General features: G+C 45.3%; 1 protein-coding gene across 1 annotated transcript in view; it reads left to right on the forward strand.

Annotated features, from left to right (window-relative positions):
• SND1 (staphylococcal nuclease and tudor domain containing 1) overlaps window positions 1-16,668 on the forward strand; it is a 550,040-nt gene that overhangs the window by 80,171 nt on the left and 453,201 nt on the right. The window contains exon 10 of the mRNA XM_006861100.1: window positions 6,243-6,356. Within this exon, the coding sequence (XP_006861162.1) occupies window positions 6,243-6,356 (114 nt within the window). The remainder of the gene's footprint in view (window positions 1-6,242; window positions 6,357-16,668) is intronic.

Raw genomic sequence — 16,668 nt, forward strand, 5'->3', positions numbered from 1 at the left:
GATCAACTATCAACACTCAAGGAAGCAGCAGTCAAGAAATCAAACAACGTATTGCATCAGGCAAATCTGCTGCACAAGACCTTTTTAAAATGTTGAAGAGCAAAGATGTGAGCTTGAAGACTAAGTTGCTCCTGACCCAAGCCATGGTATTTTCAATAACCATGGTATTTTCATATGCATGCGAAAGCTGGAGAGTGAATAAGGAGGACTGTAGAAGAACTGATACTTTATATGGTATTGGAGGAGAATAATGAAAGTGCCATGGGCTGCCAAAAGAACCAGTAAATCTGTTTTGGAAGAAGTGCAGCCAGAGTGCTCCTTGGAAGCCAATATGACCCAAACTACATTTCTCATACTTTGGACATATTGTCAGGAGGGACCAATTTCTGGAGAAGGATATCATGTTTGGTAAGGTGGAGGATCAGAGAAAAAGAGGAAGACCCCCAACGAGATGGAATGGCCAAGTGGCAGTATTGATGGATTCAAGCGTTGCAACAGTAGTGAGGTTGGCCCAGGAATGGGCAGTGTTTCGTTCTGCTGTGCATAGGGTCGCTATGAATCTGTACCTCGATAGCACCTAACAACAACCAGAAAAGAACTAGAAGTGGTTCCTGCCTTCAAGGCGTTTACCATCTAGGGCTCCATATGGGAGTCTGTCTCCACTGTTATCTGTCTGGCATTGCTGGTTTCATCCACTTTTGGAGATTAGGATATAAGCTATCCATGGGAACAGAAGATTCTAGAATCTATTGGTTTGGCCCTGCTCACTTTTTGCTGTGCTTCCTGTTATAACTCTAAATGGAGCTCAGTATGATGGGTCTCTGAGGTGTTTTTTTAAGCAAGGATGCTTTTAAATGTCTTTGGCATTATCTAGACTGCTCCTGTGCATTACCACTGGGTGATGTAAAGAACCAAAAGATGTTAGCCATGCGTTTGCCCTCTGTCGTATGACTCGGAGGAGGTGTAAAGGAAGTCATGGGGCTGGTATGACTTGAAGGGGCCTCTTCCAGCACTCACTAGAACTCAAGACTTGATTTGTAGCTTAAGCTACCAAACCAATCTGCTGATATGAAAGAAAAATGATTGAGTTAGCAAAAATTAAAATTACATTTACATGGCCTTATTTAGAATGTTGTTAAGTGCCATCTGACACATATCCACTCTGTGTAGGGTTTCGTATATGCTGTATAGGAGCAGTTGGTGAATTTGAACCACCACCCTTGCAGTTCAAAGTGACCTTGTGGTCCAGTGCTTTATCCTACAGCGCCACACTGGATCATTTGTATATTTTAGTATAGTTTGAGATTTCTGGGAAAGTTGAGCAGATAGTGCCATGTTCTGTTCCCTTATTTAACACTCTCCAATTTTCTTGTGTTACTAACACCTAGCGTGGTGCATGTGTTCATGTTGTCACAGTCCAGAGTTTGACATTGTGTTGTCATGTCTCCTTGGGCTTCTCTTGACTGTGACAGTTTCTCAGACCTTCCTTGTTTTCGTGACCTTGAGAGTTTGGAGAAGCACTGGACGGGCGTTTTGGAGCGTGCCCCTTTGTTAATCTGCCTGACGCCTGGCCTCTCTCTATGTGCTCATTATGATGGTCTGTGTCCAGAGGTGCTACCTTAGCATTGTGTCGAAGACCCTTTGGGCACCGGGGAAGGACTTTCTGAACTGAGCTCAGAGCTTTGCTGTGATGGTTGTGGTGTTTTCCTGATTCCAGCTGTCATTGGCATTGCTGTCACTTTGCCAGGGTGGATTCTGGGGAGATGAGACATTGTATCCAGCTACAGGGAACAAGAAAAGCAGCTGCTGTCATAATTTTGGCATTTGCTGTTGTTAAGTGCTATGAAATTGGTTCTGACTCATAGCTACCCTGTACAGGGTTTCTGAGGATCAGCTGGTGGTTTGAACCGCCAACCTTGTGGCTCGAAGTCCAGTGCTGACCCTACAGTGCCACATTCCCAGTTCCATCAGAGACCTGCACCCTGGTGGTGATCGAGAAGCCTGTTGGGGCCTGTAGGTTTTTGTGTCTGTCCTGTTGGGATCATTTAGGCATCCTGAGGATTACTGGGAGTCCTGAGGCTGTTGTAAGACTATGTGTTTCATACACAGTGCAGGTCTCTAAGAAGCTGAGGAGTAAATGTCCCATGTCCTGACAGACTTTTGATTTGTCATCACGAATTCCCCTCATTTTCCTTTTATACTTAGGCTTGAAGAAATAGGATGGGGCATGTATTGCGTGCATCTGTCTTTAGTCCAGCTAGTGACTTTTTCTCCGCAGATGCCCTGGTGGATGTGTGGGGAATGGATTTTTGATCAGGAATCTGTAGCTTGTGGGGCAAGTGAGCAATGAGCACATCTAAGAAAAATTGCTGCTATAAATATGGTTTCTAACGATGCTGATGAGCAGGCTGCTAATGATATGCTCTGCATCCCCCTTATGCACAGCTTACAATGGTAGCCAGCGTCTGGTCACTTTATCCATGTCTCTGCTCAGAAGCTGCTTGTTATCTGGCCAGTAACGACACACTTTACCAGAAGGATCCAAAACCTCTGTACAAACTTCGCTTCCAGACAGGCACACACGTGCACCCACACGCATCCACTCACCCTGCTCTCCGTCACCAGAGAGCCAGACTCGTTCGGCTGCCAGCGTCAGAGTGCGCAGTTCCTGAAGAGGAGGTTTCTAATCAGGGAGCTGTCGAGCAGAGAGGCTGCTGCTCTGGCCTGAAACGTATGGCTCCAAGAAGCCGCTTGCTGCTGCTGCTAATGCGTTATAAGGGGTGACGAATACCAGTGACTTGTCCCAGGGCATGCTTAGCTCTTCACATCCTGTAATCAGGGGGTGAAGTTGTGAGCATTATGATCCCTTCCCTGCCTTCATTCCTCTATAAGCATGACTCGGAGTGGAGAATATCAAGACAGCTCTCAAGTCTTGATGAGAGAAATGTCCCTATGTTTCTAGCAATTGGTAGTTTGATATAAGAGTTCGTTTTCGTGTGAGAGGATTTAGGAAATACTGTGATAGGTATGCATCTGGAATGCCTGACTATTATATTATTTTCTTATCCTGTGGGCAATGGTTGTGCCCCTTTGAGAGAAGAACAGTATTTATTGATTTGCTGTACTAGCTATTTTGCGTATTATGGCATCGTGGAATTTTCTCTTCTCTGGCTTGAAGTTAAAAGAGCAGAGTAGCATCTACCTTAGTCACCTCTTCTTTGGTATGTTCTGCCTCCATAATCCCCTTCCTTTCATCCAAACACAGGATTTTGCGGGTAGAGAAATCGTTAGCTGAGTCTTTCTATGAGGTTAATTGCTTGCACAAGCTAGTACTGGTGTCTCTTGTAAGGAGTGGGTCAAGATGAGTTGGAACTGACTCAATGGCGTTTAAGAACAATAGCAACAATACTTTTCTGTAGATTTCTGGTGTGGTGCTGTAAGATCAGCTCTGGACTGGGAATCCCAGATTGGTAGTTCAAACCCACCCACCTGCTCCTTGGAAACCCTATATGGGTTCGCTATGAGTTGGAACTAACTCACTGACACGTAGCAACAACAACAATGACAACAGACCTTTTTGTTGGAATTGATTAAAAGACAGTGGGTTTCACTTTGGCGTATTCATCCTTATGTAGGAGACCTGGTGATGCGATGGGTAAGTGCTGGGCGGCTAACCAAACGGTTGGCAGTTTGAACCCCCTAACCTTTCTGCGGGAAAAAGATGGGGCACTTCTGATCTGTGGTTTGGAATAGACTTGGCACAATGGGTTTGGTTTTGGGTTTCTAACCTTTGTGAAGTCCCTGAGTGTGGTGCATGTGATTCAGTGCTTGGCTACTAACCAAAAACGTGGCCCATGGAGACCATGCCTCTGGGCCTGGAGATGCATTTCTGAAAAGGTCCCAGCCACTGGAAGCCCGTGCATTGCAGCCCTGCTCGGAGGCAACTTGATGACATCTGGTTTGATTTTGGGTTTATACCCTTTGAGGAGCCTCTGGAAGATGCAGACAGCCAACACTCTGGCTGCCAACTGGTTCCTGGAGGTTCCAGGTATGCCCATTGAGTGAAGGCCTGACAATGACCGTTTACCTCTGAAAAATCAGCCTTTGGAGAGCCCAGTTCCATTCGGACACACATGGGGTTGGAATTGCCTTGATGGCAGCTGGTTACTAGTTCTGTCTGGTGCCACCCATCGCTGGATCACCAGCTCTGAGTCTGCAGGCTTTGCGCTCCCCTTGTTAAGTGCTGTTGAGTTGATTCTGGCTAAGAGTGACCCTATATGGGGTTTCCGAGGAGCAGCTATGGGTTTGAACTGCCCACCTTGTGTCTTGTGGTCCAGCGCTGATCCTACAGCACCACTGCATTTCTCTGTCCATATGCAATGTGGGTTCTGGCAGTCTGATTTAATGTTGAATCTTCTTGATTCTCAGACCTGTCAAAAAGTTTTAGCAGAATTGTGTTGATTATTTGAGACTGGCTGTATGTTCTTTCAAGGTTCAGGGTAATCTTATGAATAGTGGGGAATTGTATTTAATTTTCCCATCTCCCACTCAAGTTCTTTCTCAGACCTTTCCTGACTTTTCTGGTCATTGTGCTGTTGCACTGCACACTGCTCTCATTACTGATGGTAGTGGAACCCTGGGTGTTGTCCTTGTCACAGGCCTGTCAGCCTTCTGTGGACTTCCAGCTGGAGTCCAACAGTCGTCTGTCGTCGTCCATCCATTCCAGTTGACAGCACTCACCAGCTGCTCTTCCCTACCAGGTAGAATGTCTCCCTTGTTTTCAGATTGACCCTTAGAGCATCCTTTACTCCTTTTGGTGTATGGTTGGCAGGTTCTTTGGAAAGGGTAGGGAGTGTCCATATTTGGAGAAGAATGGACCTATTCAGTACTGAAAGATCTGGGGTGGGCTTCCCATCTAATAGTGAGTGAGGTCTCAGAGACTTCAGATGGTCTCTTCCCTGGAGAGGTGGAGAAGCGCTGTTTAGCAACTTTTGTTTTATGTATAAAAGAGGAGGGGACTTTTTCCAGTCTGCCCGCACTGTGTGACAATTGATCTGGCAGTTTGTTCCCCTGTCTGGTGGCTGGATGGGGTTTGATTTTGATTCTTTGGGTGAAGTGGATGGTTGTAGTGTTTTGTAGTCAGTAGTTACCATGCAGCAAAGTGTTGCTTGCAAAAACACCAACAGCCTTGAGATAATAGGTTCTGAATCTAATAAAGTGAATTGGACTGCTGAATCATTATTGGATTCTGAATCAGGCAGTGTTTGGTTCTGTTGTGCTTAAGGTCACTATGAATCAGAACCAACTTGACAGTCCTAACACCAACATCAGTAATAACCCTAATGTGGTCCTAGTCTGATTTGAATGGAATTTTATTTTGCACACATTGGTGGTATGCTGTAATAACTTCCACAGAGGAATGTTTGTGCTTTTACCCTTTGAATAGATATCCTTGTAAGTTACCCCAGTCTGGAAGTTACTCGTTTTTCAACCAGGAGAATGCGAATGTGGGCCAATGTTACTGATACTGGGTTCCTAAACAAAGAAACCCACAGTGGTGCTCTGAAGAGGTGGCTTTCAGAATAGCTGAAGTAATATCTCAGCACGTTAATGTTTCTGCGTGCGAGATCAACAGCTGCACATCTTACCATGCTGAGATGACAGTTCTCTTTGCCTTTCACTTGCCTTTGGTTTTTCTGATCTCTATTGACCTTCCTGTTTTGGTTCTGTCTCATCTAGGGTTGGTACCTTCTTCTAATCCATCACTTGTCTCTTTCCTTAGCTTTACAGTGAGGCAAGGTGTTTGATTTTAGGTTACCACCCATTTCAAGGAAAAACTCTAGTAGCAGGTGGAGACTGGATTTCTAGTTCTTGAGCTTCGTAGTTGACCACATGTATTGGTCAGGACAAAACATTAAAAAGGTGGCTATTTTTGTAAAACTGTAGTAAGGTGTTTGTTGTTGTTGTTAAGTGCTGTCGATTTGGTTCCGACCCATAGTGATCCTGTATAGGGTTTCTGAAGAGTGGCTGGTGAGCTTGAACCGCTGACCTTGCGGTTGAGATGACTTGCAGTACTGTACCAGGACTCCAATAAGGTGTTTGGATACTGAAAGTTACAGCATCCTCTTCTCCCACATTGTTGCGCCACAAAGGTTGATGGCTGTTGGTCTCACTCCTTAGGGCTCTGCTATGGGTTGGGGCCATTGCAGTAGGTTTAAGCATCTTTGCCTTTTTGCCCACAGGTAATGCAGGTGCTGAACGCTGATGCCATTGTAGTGAAGCTGAACTCTGGGGACTACAAGACCATTCACCTGTCTAGCATCCGACCACCAAGGCTGGAGGGGGAGAACACACAGGTGAGAACTGGGTGTGTTTTCAGAACCCTAAGGAATGGACTGGAGACTGAATGGAATGTCGTGAGTGTATTTGGGGGTACAGAAGGACAAATACTGTAAAACTCCCCAGTATTATTTCCTAGTTGCAAGACAGCTGCCATTGGGCAGGCCTGCATTTCTATTACCAAGCTCTTGTTTGATCTTAAACATGGAGATGAGAAGGTCTCTGTCTCGTACACATGGTCATGTTATGATGACTTATCGCGACCCTGTATAGGTTTTCCGAGAAGCGGCTGGTGAGCTTTCTGGTCACTTTGATGGAGTAGTTGCAGATGCCTTCATTCTAGGAAGGAAGGAATGGAACTTGGTGTATATGTTCCAAGGTCACCTGTGTACTTCTTTGCACCTGGTAACTGCTTGGGCCGTTTGTTGGATCTTTTCACTACAGAGGTTCTTACCTGACTGACATGTACAATTCAGGCACATCAATTTTGAGAAATTAGGCTTTTGCTGACAAGTCCAGGACTTGGAATTCTGCCTGCAGTTAGGCCGTTTTGTTTTTGTTTTCTATTCTGTGTTCATTTTCTTTCCGTCTTTGTGAGTTGAAAGGTTGGGAATAGGGGCTGAGGTTGACTGTGATTTTTGTCTGGTTGTGTCTTGATTATAAACATCTTTCTGACTCAGTTTTGCCCTCAGATAACTAAAGTGTGTAACTGTGCTGACTAGCTACAGTGGCCTCCCCAAGCAGATCTTCAGCGGAATCCAGTGTCACAAGCGTCTGGACACTGTTGTGAAATTAAACACCATGATTGAAGTCAATGCTCTGGGTCACTACATTTCCTAGTTGTCCCCTTTGTGGCTCCAAGGATGGGAAATTTGCCTTTCCTGATGTTTTGCACATACACATGGCTTGGTGCATTCACAAGCTGAAATGCATGCCCAGTTTTCATTTGTGTGAGAGTTTATAGACAACCCATAAGAGTAAAATAAAAACATCATGATTGTCTTTTAAATCAGATCCTGCATTGAAAAAACACATACAGGATGGGGCGTTCGACTGTCTGGCCAATCAGTTTACTCTCTCTCTCTATTTTCCCCCCGTAGATGAGGCAGTTTGAGGCAGCAAACAGTATTGTGGTAAGGTTGAGAATTTAAATGCATGAAAGCTTAGAAATGCCAAAATCAGGTTCTTGCAGTAACTGTAGCTCTGCCTCATTGCACAGAGTAAATATCCATCTCCAATTTTATCAGCATTGGGAGGAGTCCACACTTCTGCATCTGTGCCGTAGAGTTGGAATTAAGGTTCCCACAGCAACCACAACTTGGAGGTTCTTGAACGTTAATTTTTGTGCCTGTATCACCAGCCAAATGCATGATGGTAAAACAGACTATGTAGCTGCATTTTAAGCCGTTTCCAGGGGGCTGGGGGGTGGCGGCGGGGGGCGGGCGGAGGCTGTCAAAATGTAGGGAGGATGCGATGCGAGCAGATTTCCTGGAGTAAGAACTAACCTACCACTGAGAGTTTTTAGTTTTTCCTAGGTCCTTTGGAACTCCTACAGGGCAAAAAATGGACTTCTCTTAGCCCTACTGACTGTAGGAAAGTTTGAATCTATATCCTAGTCCAAGCAGGATCCTCTTTATAGAATGTCCCTGTTTTTATCCAGGCAGGGTGCCTTCTTTATGTTCATTCTTGTGATCTTGCTACATTTTAGGAAACTTCTAAGTAAGACTTAGACAGTGGACAACATAGGCCTTCTGAGTGGAATGAGGAGAGATTTCTGACTTGAAAGCATTTAATGACGTTCACGTGAGAAGTCAGTCAACAGCGTAGGCCTTGAGTACCATGGTAGTAGAGGGCACCCTGAAGAAACCAGGTGAGGTATGTGATAAGGGGAGTCTGAACCAGAGCAACCGCTGTTGGGCTTGACTGTTCAAGGATGAGGAGTAGCTAGCTGTCCACAAGAGAGAGTGCGCCCCGGCACTGTTAGCTGTATTTAGGGTACATTTTCAGCAGCCACAGTAAAAGAGCAAAGAGAAACGTTAATTTTAATATATTTTATTTAATATGTCCAAAATGGTACCATTTCAACATGAATGATATAATGAACATAGAAAAAGTTACCATGATATTTTACATCTTGTTTTTGTTTTGCTTTAAAATCCGGTGTGTATTTTACATTTGCGGTACACCACACCTTGATTGGAGTTCTGGTGTGGCGCTGTGGGTTAATGTGCCAGACCGCAAAGCCATGGTTCAAGCTCACCAGCTGCTCCTCGGAAACCCTATACGGGGTCGCTATGGGTCGGAACTGACTGACGGCACTTAGCAACCCACCACCACCTTGATTTGTTTGAGCCCATTTCAAGGGCTCCATAGGCTATCGTGGCTAGTGGCTACTACAACAGGCAGCACAGCTCTAGAAATTCCGAGGACAAGGTCAGTCATCATTGATGACTCCGTGTGGACTTTGTGTCAGGTACTGTGCTGAGGGTGCAGCAGGGAATTGCAACATATGCCACCTGCACCCTCATGTCATTGAAAAAGTCTACTAGGGGAAATAAGCAAGTAATTTCATTTAGGTTAAATGCTATGAGAGAAAAGTTAAGAGTTTAAAATGCATATTGGACCTGCAAAGGTGTCTTTGAGGAAGTGACATTTATGTTGAGGTTGAAGGTTGATTTGGAGTTGGCTAGTGAAAGTGGGCAGAAGGGACTGCTGGCAGAGAGCAGTGTTGGGTGAGTCGGGGGAATGGAGAAATGGCCAGCCAGAGTGGAGGGCACATGAGTGGTATGAAGCTTGTGTGACCTGAAACTGTAGGCGGGGCCACAGCGGGCAGATCCTGTGACCATCTCAGAGAACTCAGAAAGGGAGAAAGAGTGAATAAGAATAGGGAGCTCATTTTGAACAGCAAGTAATTTTGTATGTTGTTGTAATTGCTATTAAGTGCTATCAAGTTGGCTCCAACTCACAATGACCTTGTATACGGTTTCCAAGGAGTAGTTGCTGGGTTTGAACCACCAACACTGTGATTAGCAGTTCAGTGCTTACCCAACAACGCCATACCAGGAACTAGGCTGAACTGTTTACAAGAGTAGATGACCAGGTCTTTTCTCTCATGGAGTGGATAATGGGTTTGAACCACTAGCGTTTGTGTTAACAAGCATGCACTTGACCGCTGTGCCATCAGGGCCCCTTGTGAATGGACTGGAATAGCAAAAGGTGCCGCATGCTAGGGAATGATAAGACATGGGCTGGGAAACTAAGCAGGGTATGTGTAACGTGCTTTTTAGATTTTGTGTTGAATTTTATAAGAAGGAATAGTAAATGTTTGGATATCAGTACTTGTGTGTGAGTGGCTTGCATTTATAAGATATGAAAGTAATGTGCGTTTGTAAGAGATCATACTTGACAAATGATTCACAGCTAGAAGTTCTGGGTTTTCTTTTGGTCAACCTCAGGTGACAAGGGTAGAGGGTGGGTGGGGCTAGTGTTAGGGATGACAATATGGTGTTGCTTCAGCTGTCCGTTTTGTAGGAGGATTTAGGGGATTCCCTTCCTGTGCTTGGCTTAAAGTGACCAAAGATTTGCAGCATAGGTATAGAGATCAAGATGGCCTGGCCCTCCCTGGTGACTATAACTATGTAGCTATATGCACTCAGGCATTCACTTGGAGTTTCGGGTTCTAGTTCCATGTACTAGGAGATGCCAGTGCTCTGACAGCACTCCGGGACTCTGCATTCTAGATGGAGGGCGAGAACCTACATTAGTCCATATGGCACCCTTTTTTTTTATGTGTAAGTTAGAAAAGGATTCCCCTTCTCCAGACAGCAGCCCCCTTCCCTCTTGGCTAGGTGCCCTTGTGTGAGGCACCATTTGTGTGAGAACATGTGCACTGTAAAAATCACCAGTGAAAACAAGGACGGTATATTTATTTTTTGGAATGGGCACTGGTCTGGTTGTTGCTGCAACACCATGTGCTTTGGATTGTTTGTAGGCGAAGGTATGTGATGGATGGATTGTGGAGGCCTGGACGATATGCTCAAAACAATGGCCTTTTGTCTAATACCATGGCACCTTCTAGAGGTCAGTGACTTTCAAATGGAGAGAAAAACAATCTGACAGCATATAGAGTGGGAACTCAACCAGAGAACAAGCTGAAGGAAGGTGCATCTTAAGGGCCTGGAAGAGTGGGGGGAAAGGGAGTCTTTGGCATGAGCTTCCTCAAGGGTGGCAGATGGGGTGGGTGACCCTTGCTGGGGGCAAGCCTCCTCTTGGGCTCCCAGATGACGATCCAGTGGGACTTGCCCTTTAAGAAAGAAAGGGGAGGTTCTTTTCCTGTTACTCTTCCCTGTACCTTAAGACCTCTCATAGCATACTGTCAATACATTCTGATCTTCTGAGCCATCTATGTGTTGTGGGGCTAGGAGGGCACATTGGATTTCTCCAGACTGAGTTCATTTCTCTTCAGTTATACATAGAGACAAGGAAGTTTTGCCCAAGGCTAACTGTATACTTCCACTCCTCTTTTTGAGCTACTTTCTAATTGCAGTCAAAGACAAAAATACCTGTGATGAAAGGAGGAGCAGCTTTCCCCCTGGGCAGCTGCTTCACTGAGTGATCCAGCATTCTTTCTTAGCCACTGCGCCTGTTGGTTGCAGGAAAGTGTGGTAGGAGAATTACAGGCCAAAGTCAAAGCAGACCCATTGTTGTTGAGTTGGTTCTGACTCATTGCAACCCTACAGGGCAGAGCAGAACAGATCAATAGGGTTTCTGAGTCTGTAAATTTCTATGGAAACAGATGGCCTCAGTTTTCTCTTCTGCAGTGAATGGTGGGTTCAATCTGGCAACATTTTGGTTAGCAGCTCAATGCTTAATCCATGACACCACCTGGACTCCTTGAGTTAAAGGCAGGGGTCTGTAATAGTTCCCTCACAAGGAACTCCAATTTGGAGGTGTCTGATGCTGCTGGTTGTTTTGTGGCCTGTGCTACTGGGTAAGGGGCTCTTGTGACACTGTGGGTTTGGTGTTTAGCCACTAACCACAAGGTTAGTGGTTCAAACCCACCGCCATTCCCAGGGAGAAAGATGAGGCTGTCTGCTCCTGTAAAGATTTGCAGTCTTGGGAAACCTATTTAAGGTCACTATGTTGTTGTTGTTGTCAGGTGCCATTGAGGTTACTATGAGTTGCCATCAACTCAATGGCAGTGGGTTTGGTTAAGCTTGGTTCTTCTGGATGCTTCTGTAAACTCCAGTGACCCTCTTGGAGATGTTGACTCTTTTAGATCCAGAGTCAGGTAGAACACTGTTTGAAGCATGTATGGCCAGTTCTCTACAGATGGAGGGTGGAGTTTGTTTTATCCTGTCACTTGCCAACAGGAACAAGTGCTAAATCTTGAAGAAAGGTTATGGGTATTCTGAGCTACTGCCTTGAAGGAGATAACACATTGTGCAATGGGGACTTCCTGGAGAGCACTAGGCTTTGATCTGAAACTGGAAAGCCTAACACTCTCTTGCCCAGGGCTGCTGTGGGCTTTGTGCTACACTTACTGTGTTAATGACAAAGGAAATCCAACCCCTGGGCATCCGGTGAACGGCTGACTTCTTCCCCCACGAAGCCCTCTCTGGCTGTGCTATTATATTTGGCAAAGAGATAGGAGTTAAAATTTACCTTGAAAACAGGTACATAATTTACCCAAACTCAGCTATTAGTGTGGAAAGTTGCTTTCAGTTGCAGGGCATTTTTCCCTCCAACTCTGTCTGTCCCTAGCCTGCCTGCCTGTGTGTCCTGCTTCATCTCTCTCTCTCTTTCTCTGTGCGCACGCAGTGCAGGTAGAAAGACAATCAGAGACAGACACACACACACAGACCCCGGAGACAGAGAGAGTATGAGAGTATGGAATCCTGTTAGTGGTAGAACTTTTCCCCTCTTTCCCTCAGCTGTCAGCTTCAGTTCATCCCATCACTTTCTCTTTCAGTCGCCTCCCTGGGAACTTACTACCTAAGCTTTCATTCACAGGAGGACCTTAGGTGACCTGAAGTTGGTTCAGCCTTATTAAGGACCCCTTGTACAACAGAAGGAAACACTGCCCCACCCGCCCCATCCTCCCAGTTGCTCTATGTTTCAGCCTATTATTGCAGCCACTGTGTTACACAATCTCATTGAGCATCTTCCTTTTTTTCACTGACCCTCTACTTTACCAAACATGATGTCTTGCTCCAGGGACGGGTCCCTCCTGACACCATGTCCAAAGGGCGAGAGACGAAGTCTTACCATCGTTACTTCTAAGGAGCAGACTTGGTTTTGTTAAAACCGTCACCTGCCTAGTCTCTGGAACTCTTGCTTCCTTCAGTCTGGGCTCCTGTTTCCTAGTGCCATGCTCAGCTGGCTACCTCTGCACCTGGTTGGGCAGTGTCCAGAGAGGCAGTGCAGGTAGACGCATTGTTAGTGATGCCCAGAGACTCTTCAGGGCTTTTTGTCAGAGGCAGGTTTGGGTGCTAATAACTCGAATTACTCCATTCGTTTATACAGGGCCCCCACGGTACTTTGCCATTTAGACACGATTAAAAGAGGTTCTCAACCCATTCCCTCCAGTTTATATTCTAAAAGCAAGCTGACTGGTCCCTCTGGCTCTGCAACACATACCGACAGCAAACTGGGCTGGGTGTGGGTGTGGGTGGCTTAAGTCCCCAGGTGAGGTGGGGCAAACCAGTAAGCCCACTGCCTGTGTGACTGGGAGCATAAGGCAGATAGCAAATTAGAGAGGGACTGCAGCTTGACATTAAGGACCTTGGAGAAAAGCAAAAGCTCTTTGAAATGGATATAGCATTTCACCATTTTCCAGTGGGGGGGTTTGAGGACTGCAGCATTGTGATCAAAAGATGGGGACTGCGTCTGGACGCTAGCAGAGCCATTCTGTACATGGTTCAGATCGGTTTGATCTGGGTATTTTGGGAAAGAATACTTGAAGCTATCTTTGGGAGGGACCTGAAAAAATAATTACTACTAGGAGACAGGGTGGGTCTTTTCTTCTGCATTTAAGATTGCAGGATGTACATATCCTGGATTTTGAAATTAATAAATAGGTAGTGATTGTTGTTGTTAAGCACTGTGGCATTGGTTCTGACTCATAGCGACCTTGTATAGAGTTTTCCAGACTCTTAAGTCTTTTGAAGTGCAGAAAGCCTTATCTTTTTCCCACAGAGAAGCTGATAGGCTTGAACCACCAACCTGTGTGTGGTTCATGATCCATTGCTTGTCATATGGAGCCACTGTGCTCCCTAATAGCTAGGCACCACCAGTAAAACTTCTCTGTGGCCTGTCCCTAGGCTGGACTAGGTCTCTATAAGTCACAGGGGCAAGTCTGACTCTGTGTGGTGAGTTTGGAACCTTCTGAACCTGGGTAGATAGCAGAGTCCCTGAAGAGGGGTGTTCCTGATCTTTGTAGCTACTTCTCAACTGCAGAAGAGCAAATGCCTGGTTTAGTGCCCTTTGTTTGATTTACTGCTTCTCTCCATTAACAACTGTATTTTCTTTCATTTCTTTTGGTGAATGCATCCCCTTGCTCACTGATGGCCTGCCCCCTCTGGTACTCTCAGTGGGATTGCAGATCTCCTGGTGGTTCTGGTGGGCAATCCTTCTCTGAACTAGTGCACGCACATCTTGTAGTCCATCTTTCTTCTGTTCATTTAATCATCACTATATAAGGTCACTGTGAGTCGGAACCGACTCAACCACACTTAACAAAAACATTACACTATTCACTGTTATTTTCAGTCTCTCTGTATCTTCCTAGAACTGGCATGTTCCTATTTCCTGCCTCTCCTTAGTCCTGTGAGCTGCAGTGTTTGTGGTGTCTGGAGATTGCAGCACCATTGTAATTACTGCCCTGTGTGCTGAGATGACCTCTTTCTTTCTCTGGTTATTTAAGGCCCCTCTTGTTCACCAACTTCGATACACACAGTTTTTCCCTTTCCCTACAGTCCTGGACTGTTGGCTTATACACAGCCTCCCTTTCCATTGTGAAGTGTCAACTCCATTACGGGCAGAGATGGCATGGGGTTCTTTCAGAAGCTTGTAGCTGGCTGCTTGGGAGTTGGTGAGAACAATACCTGGTGCCCTCAGGGCAATTCCAAATCTTGGTACCTCCATGTGAACAGAGTAGAAGAACTGGGCTGTCATCGTTATGGAAACTGATGGCCTGGCATTTCTTCTGTGGAAAAACTTCAATAACTTCAGATATTTGAACTCTACTATGGAAGAAAGATAATTTTTTGTATAGTAGATGATAGCAAGTTTTCACCACCCAGGCAACTTGCTGTGAAATCAGGTATATCTGCTAAGGTGTAAGACCCAACGCCATACGTTGTGTTTAAGTGACATCATTTTCACTGCTTCCCAAGCCATTGCCAACCTCCCTGACTGCTTCTGATAGCCATTCTGACTAAAGCCAATGTACTGGTGTCTAAAGGTCCCAGGAGGGAGTTTCTGCACTCCTATTTTCTTCCGGTTCCTAATTGGATTGCTTGTTTTGATGGCTAGGTTACACATGGCTTAGCTTTCTATAGGCATTTCCTCTTCCCCACCCCCAGTTTCAATCTCATTGCTTCTGTTGGGTTGACTAGCCTCCCTCTCTCCATGTGGCGGTTTCCCTCATAATGTGCATTCCATTAGCACACTGCAGATTGAGTTCAGTCCACCAGAGGGGTTAATTTCAGGATTTTAAGTGCTTTTGAAGATTGGTCCCCAATTGACTTTCTTTTAACACCTCGACTCTTATTCTGGCTTTTCTGAATATCTTTCTTTCATAGCATTTCAGGTGCATTTCTCGATGCACTTTTTTCCTGTGGACCATATATTGTTTTTGCTGTTGTCGACCTTGTTGGTTGTCAGATTATTTCGCTGCTTGGAACTAATTTTAAAATCAATTAGAGAGCTTTCCTCTCATCTTTCTCTTTTTATTTATGAGATACTGATTGCAGAACTACCTACACTGTCTTTAGATAAATTACTTTTTAAATTTTTGCATAGCATTTATATTCTAGGCAAGTTTAATGTAGTTACCCAGTGCCTTCCATTTTGGAGGGCCAGGGCTGTAGCTTTCATTCCTTGGTGGGCTAATTAATTAGCTTTATAGTGGGAAAATTTTGTTCTGATCAAAAAAACCAAATATTTGAAGTTCCTCATATATTATAGGCACAGGAAGTTTTGTTTATTAATAAGGTGCTTGTAATCTAATCGTAAGTACTCTGTGTGTGCTGTGGTCCACAAGGTGGACTTCAGTCTGGATGATGGATTATAGATGAAGCAGCATCAGTTCATGTCACTGCTTTAGAAACAGCTTTTCAGCACTGAGACTGGAATAGGATGCTGAAGGACACACATGCTGGTTTTTTGTCTCCTAGCAAATGACAGACCTATTGCTTAGGCATATTTTTGATGTCACTTTTCATTTTAGCTTTTCTTTAACAAATCTGCATTCAATTTATGGGTTCTTCACATTTGATATTCCTTCGTTTTACTATCTAGGATGATACCAGCATGTTTGGGGCTGTAAATGCCTTTGCTTGGTACAGTGTTGGGTGGGTGTCCACTTGCACAGTGGGATTGCTGCTTCACAATAGGATTTCTATTTAGTGGAGCTGTGGAGATGTTCTGGAAACGTGTTCTTCACCTTTTCCTTTCTCTGCTACATGCCAGCTGACACGATCTCCATCTCTGTTTCACTACTCTATTGGGTACTTAGTGTGGCTAAGCAGAAGTGCCCCCTGTATGTGGGCCATCTGCTGCTGCTTTGTGGGCACACACTGGTTCCCGGACCCCGGTAGGATTTTGGATAACCCACATAATGGATGCCTGTACTTTTTAGCTTCTGCTTTAAAATGCTTTTTCCTCCCCTACCTCTCCCCACCCCCCTTGCCTTTTCTTTTTCCTTCCTTACTCAATTTGAATTTCTGGGTCAAGAAGATTGCTCACGTCTTCAGATTTGTTGCTCCCTCTCAGCTTCGCACGTAGCTGACACTCAGGTGTTTGCTGCACAAAGTCTCTGTGGTTCTCATGGTTTCTTCATACTTGGAGTTGGGGGGTGGGCAGCAGACACGGACACTTTGGGAGCCTACCACTCTACCGACTGGGGTTTTCACTTTGTGTTTTGTAAGGTGGTTGGGAATGAGGAGGATGCCACATTCTTATTCATGTGGAGTTGCCTTTGGCATCTGCTTACCCAGCTGGAGGGGCTTGTTTTAGTATGATGCCAGCTTGGGTAGGCTGTAGGTGGATCTTTGTGGAGGGGCTGCTGAGGTGTCCCCAACCCTGGCTCTGACTGGAGGCCTGGGT

Source organism: Chrysochloris asiatica, unplaced genomic scaffold (genome assembly GCF_000296735.1).
Source record: "Chrysochloris asiatica unplaced genomic scaffold, ChrAsi1.0 scaffold00041, whole genome shotgun sequence".
Taxonomy (NCBI): Eukaryota; Metazoa; Chordata; class Mammalia; order Afrosoricida; family Chrysochloridae; genus Chrysochloris; species Chrysochloris asiatica.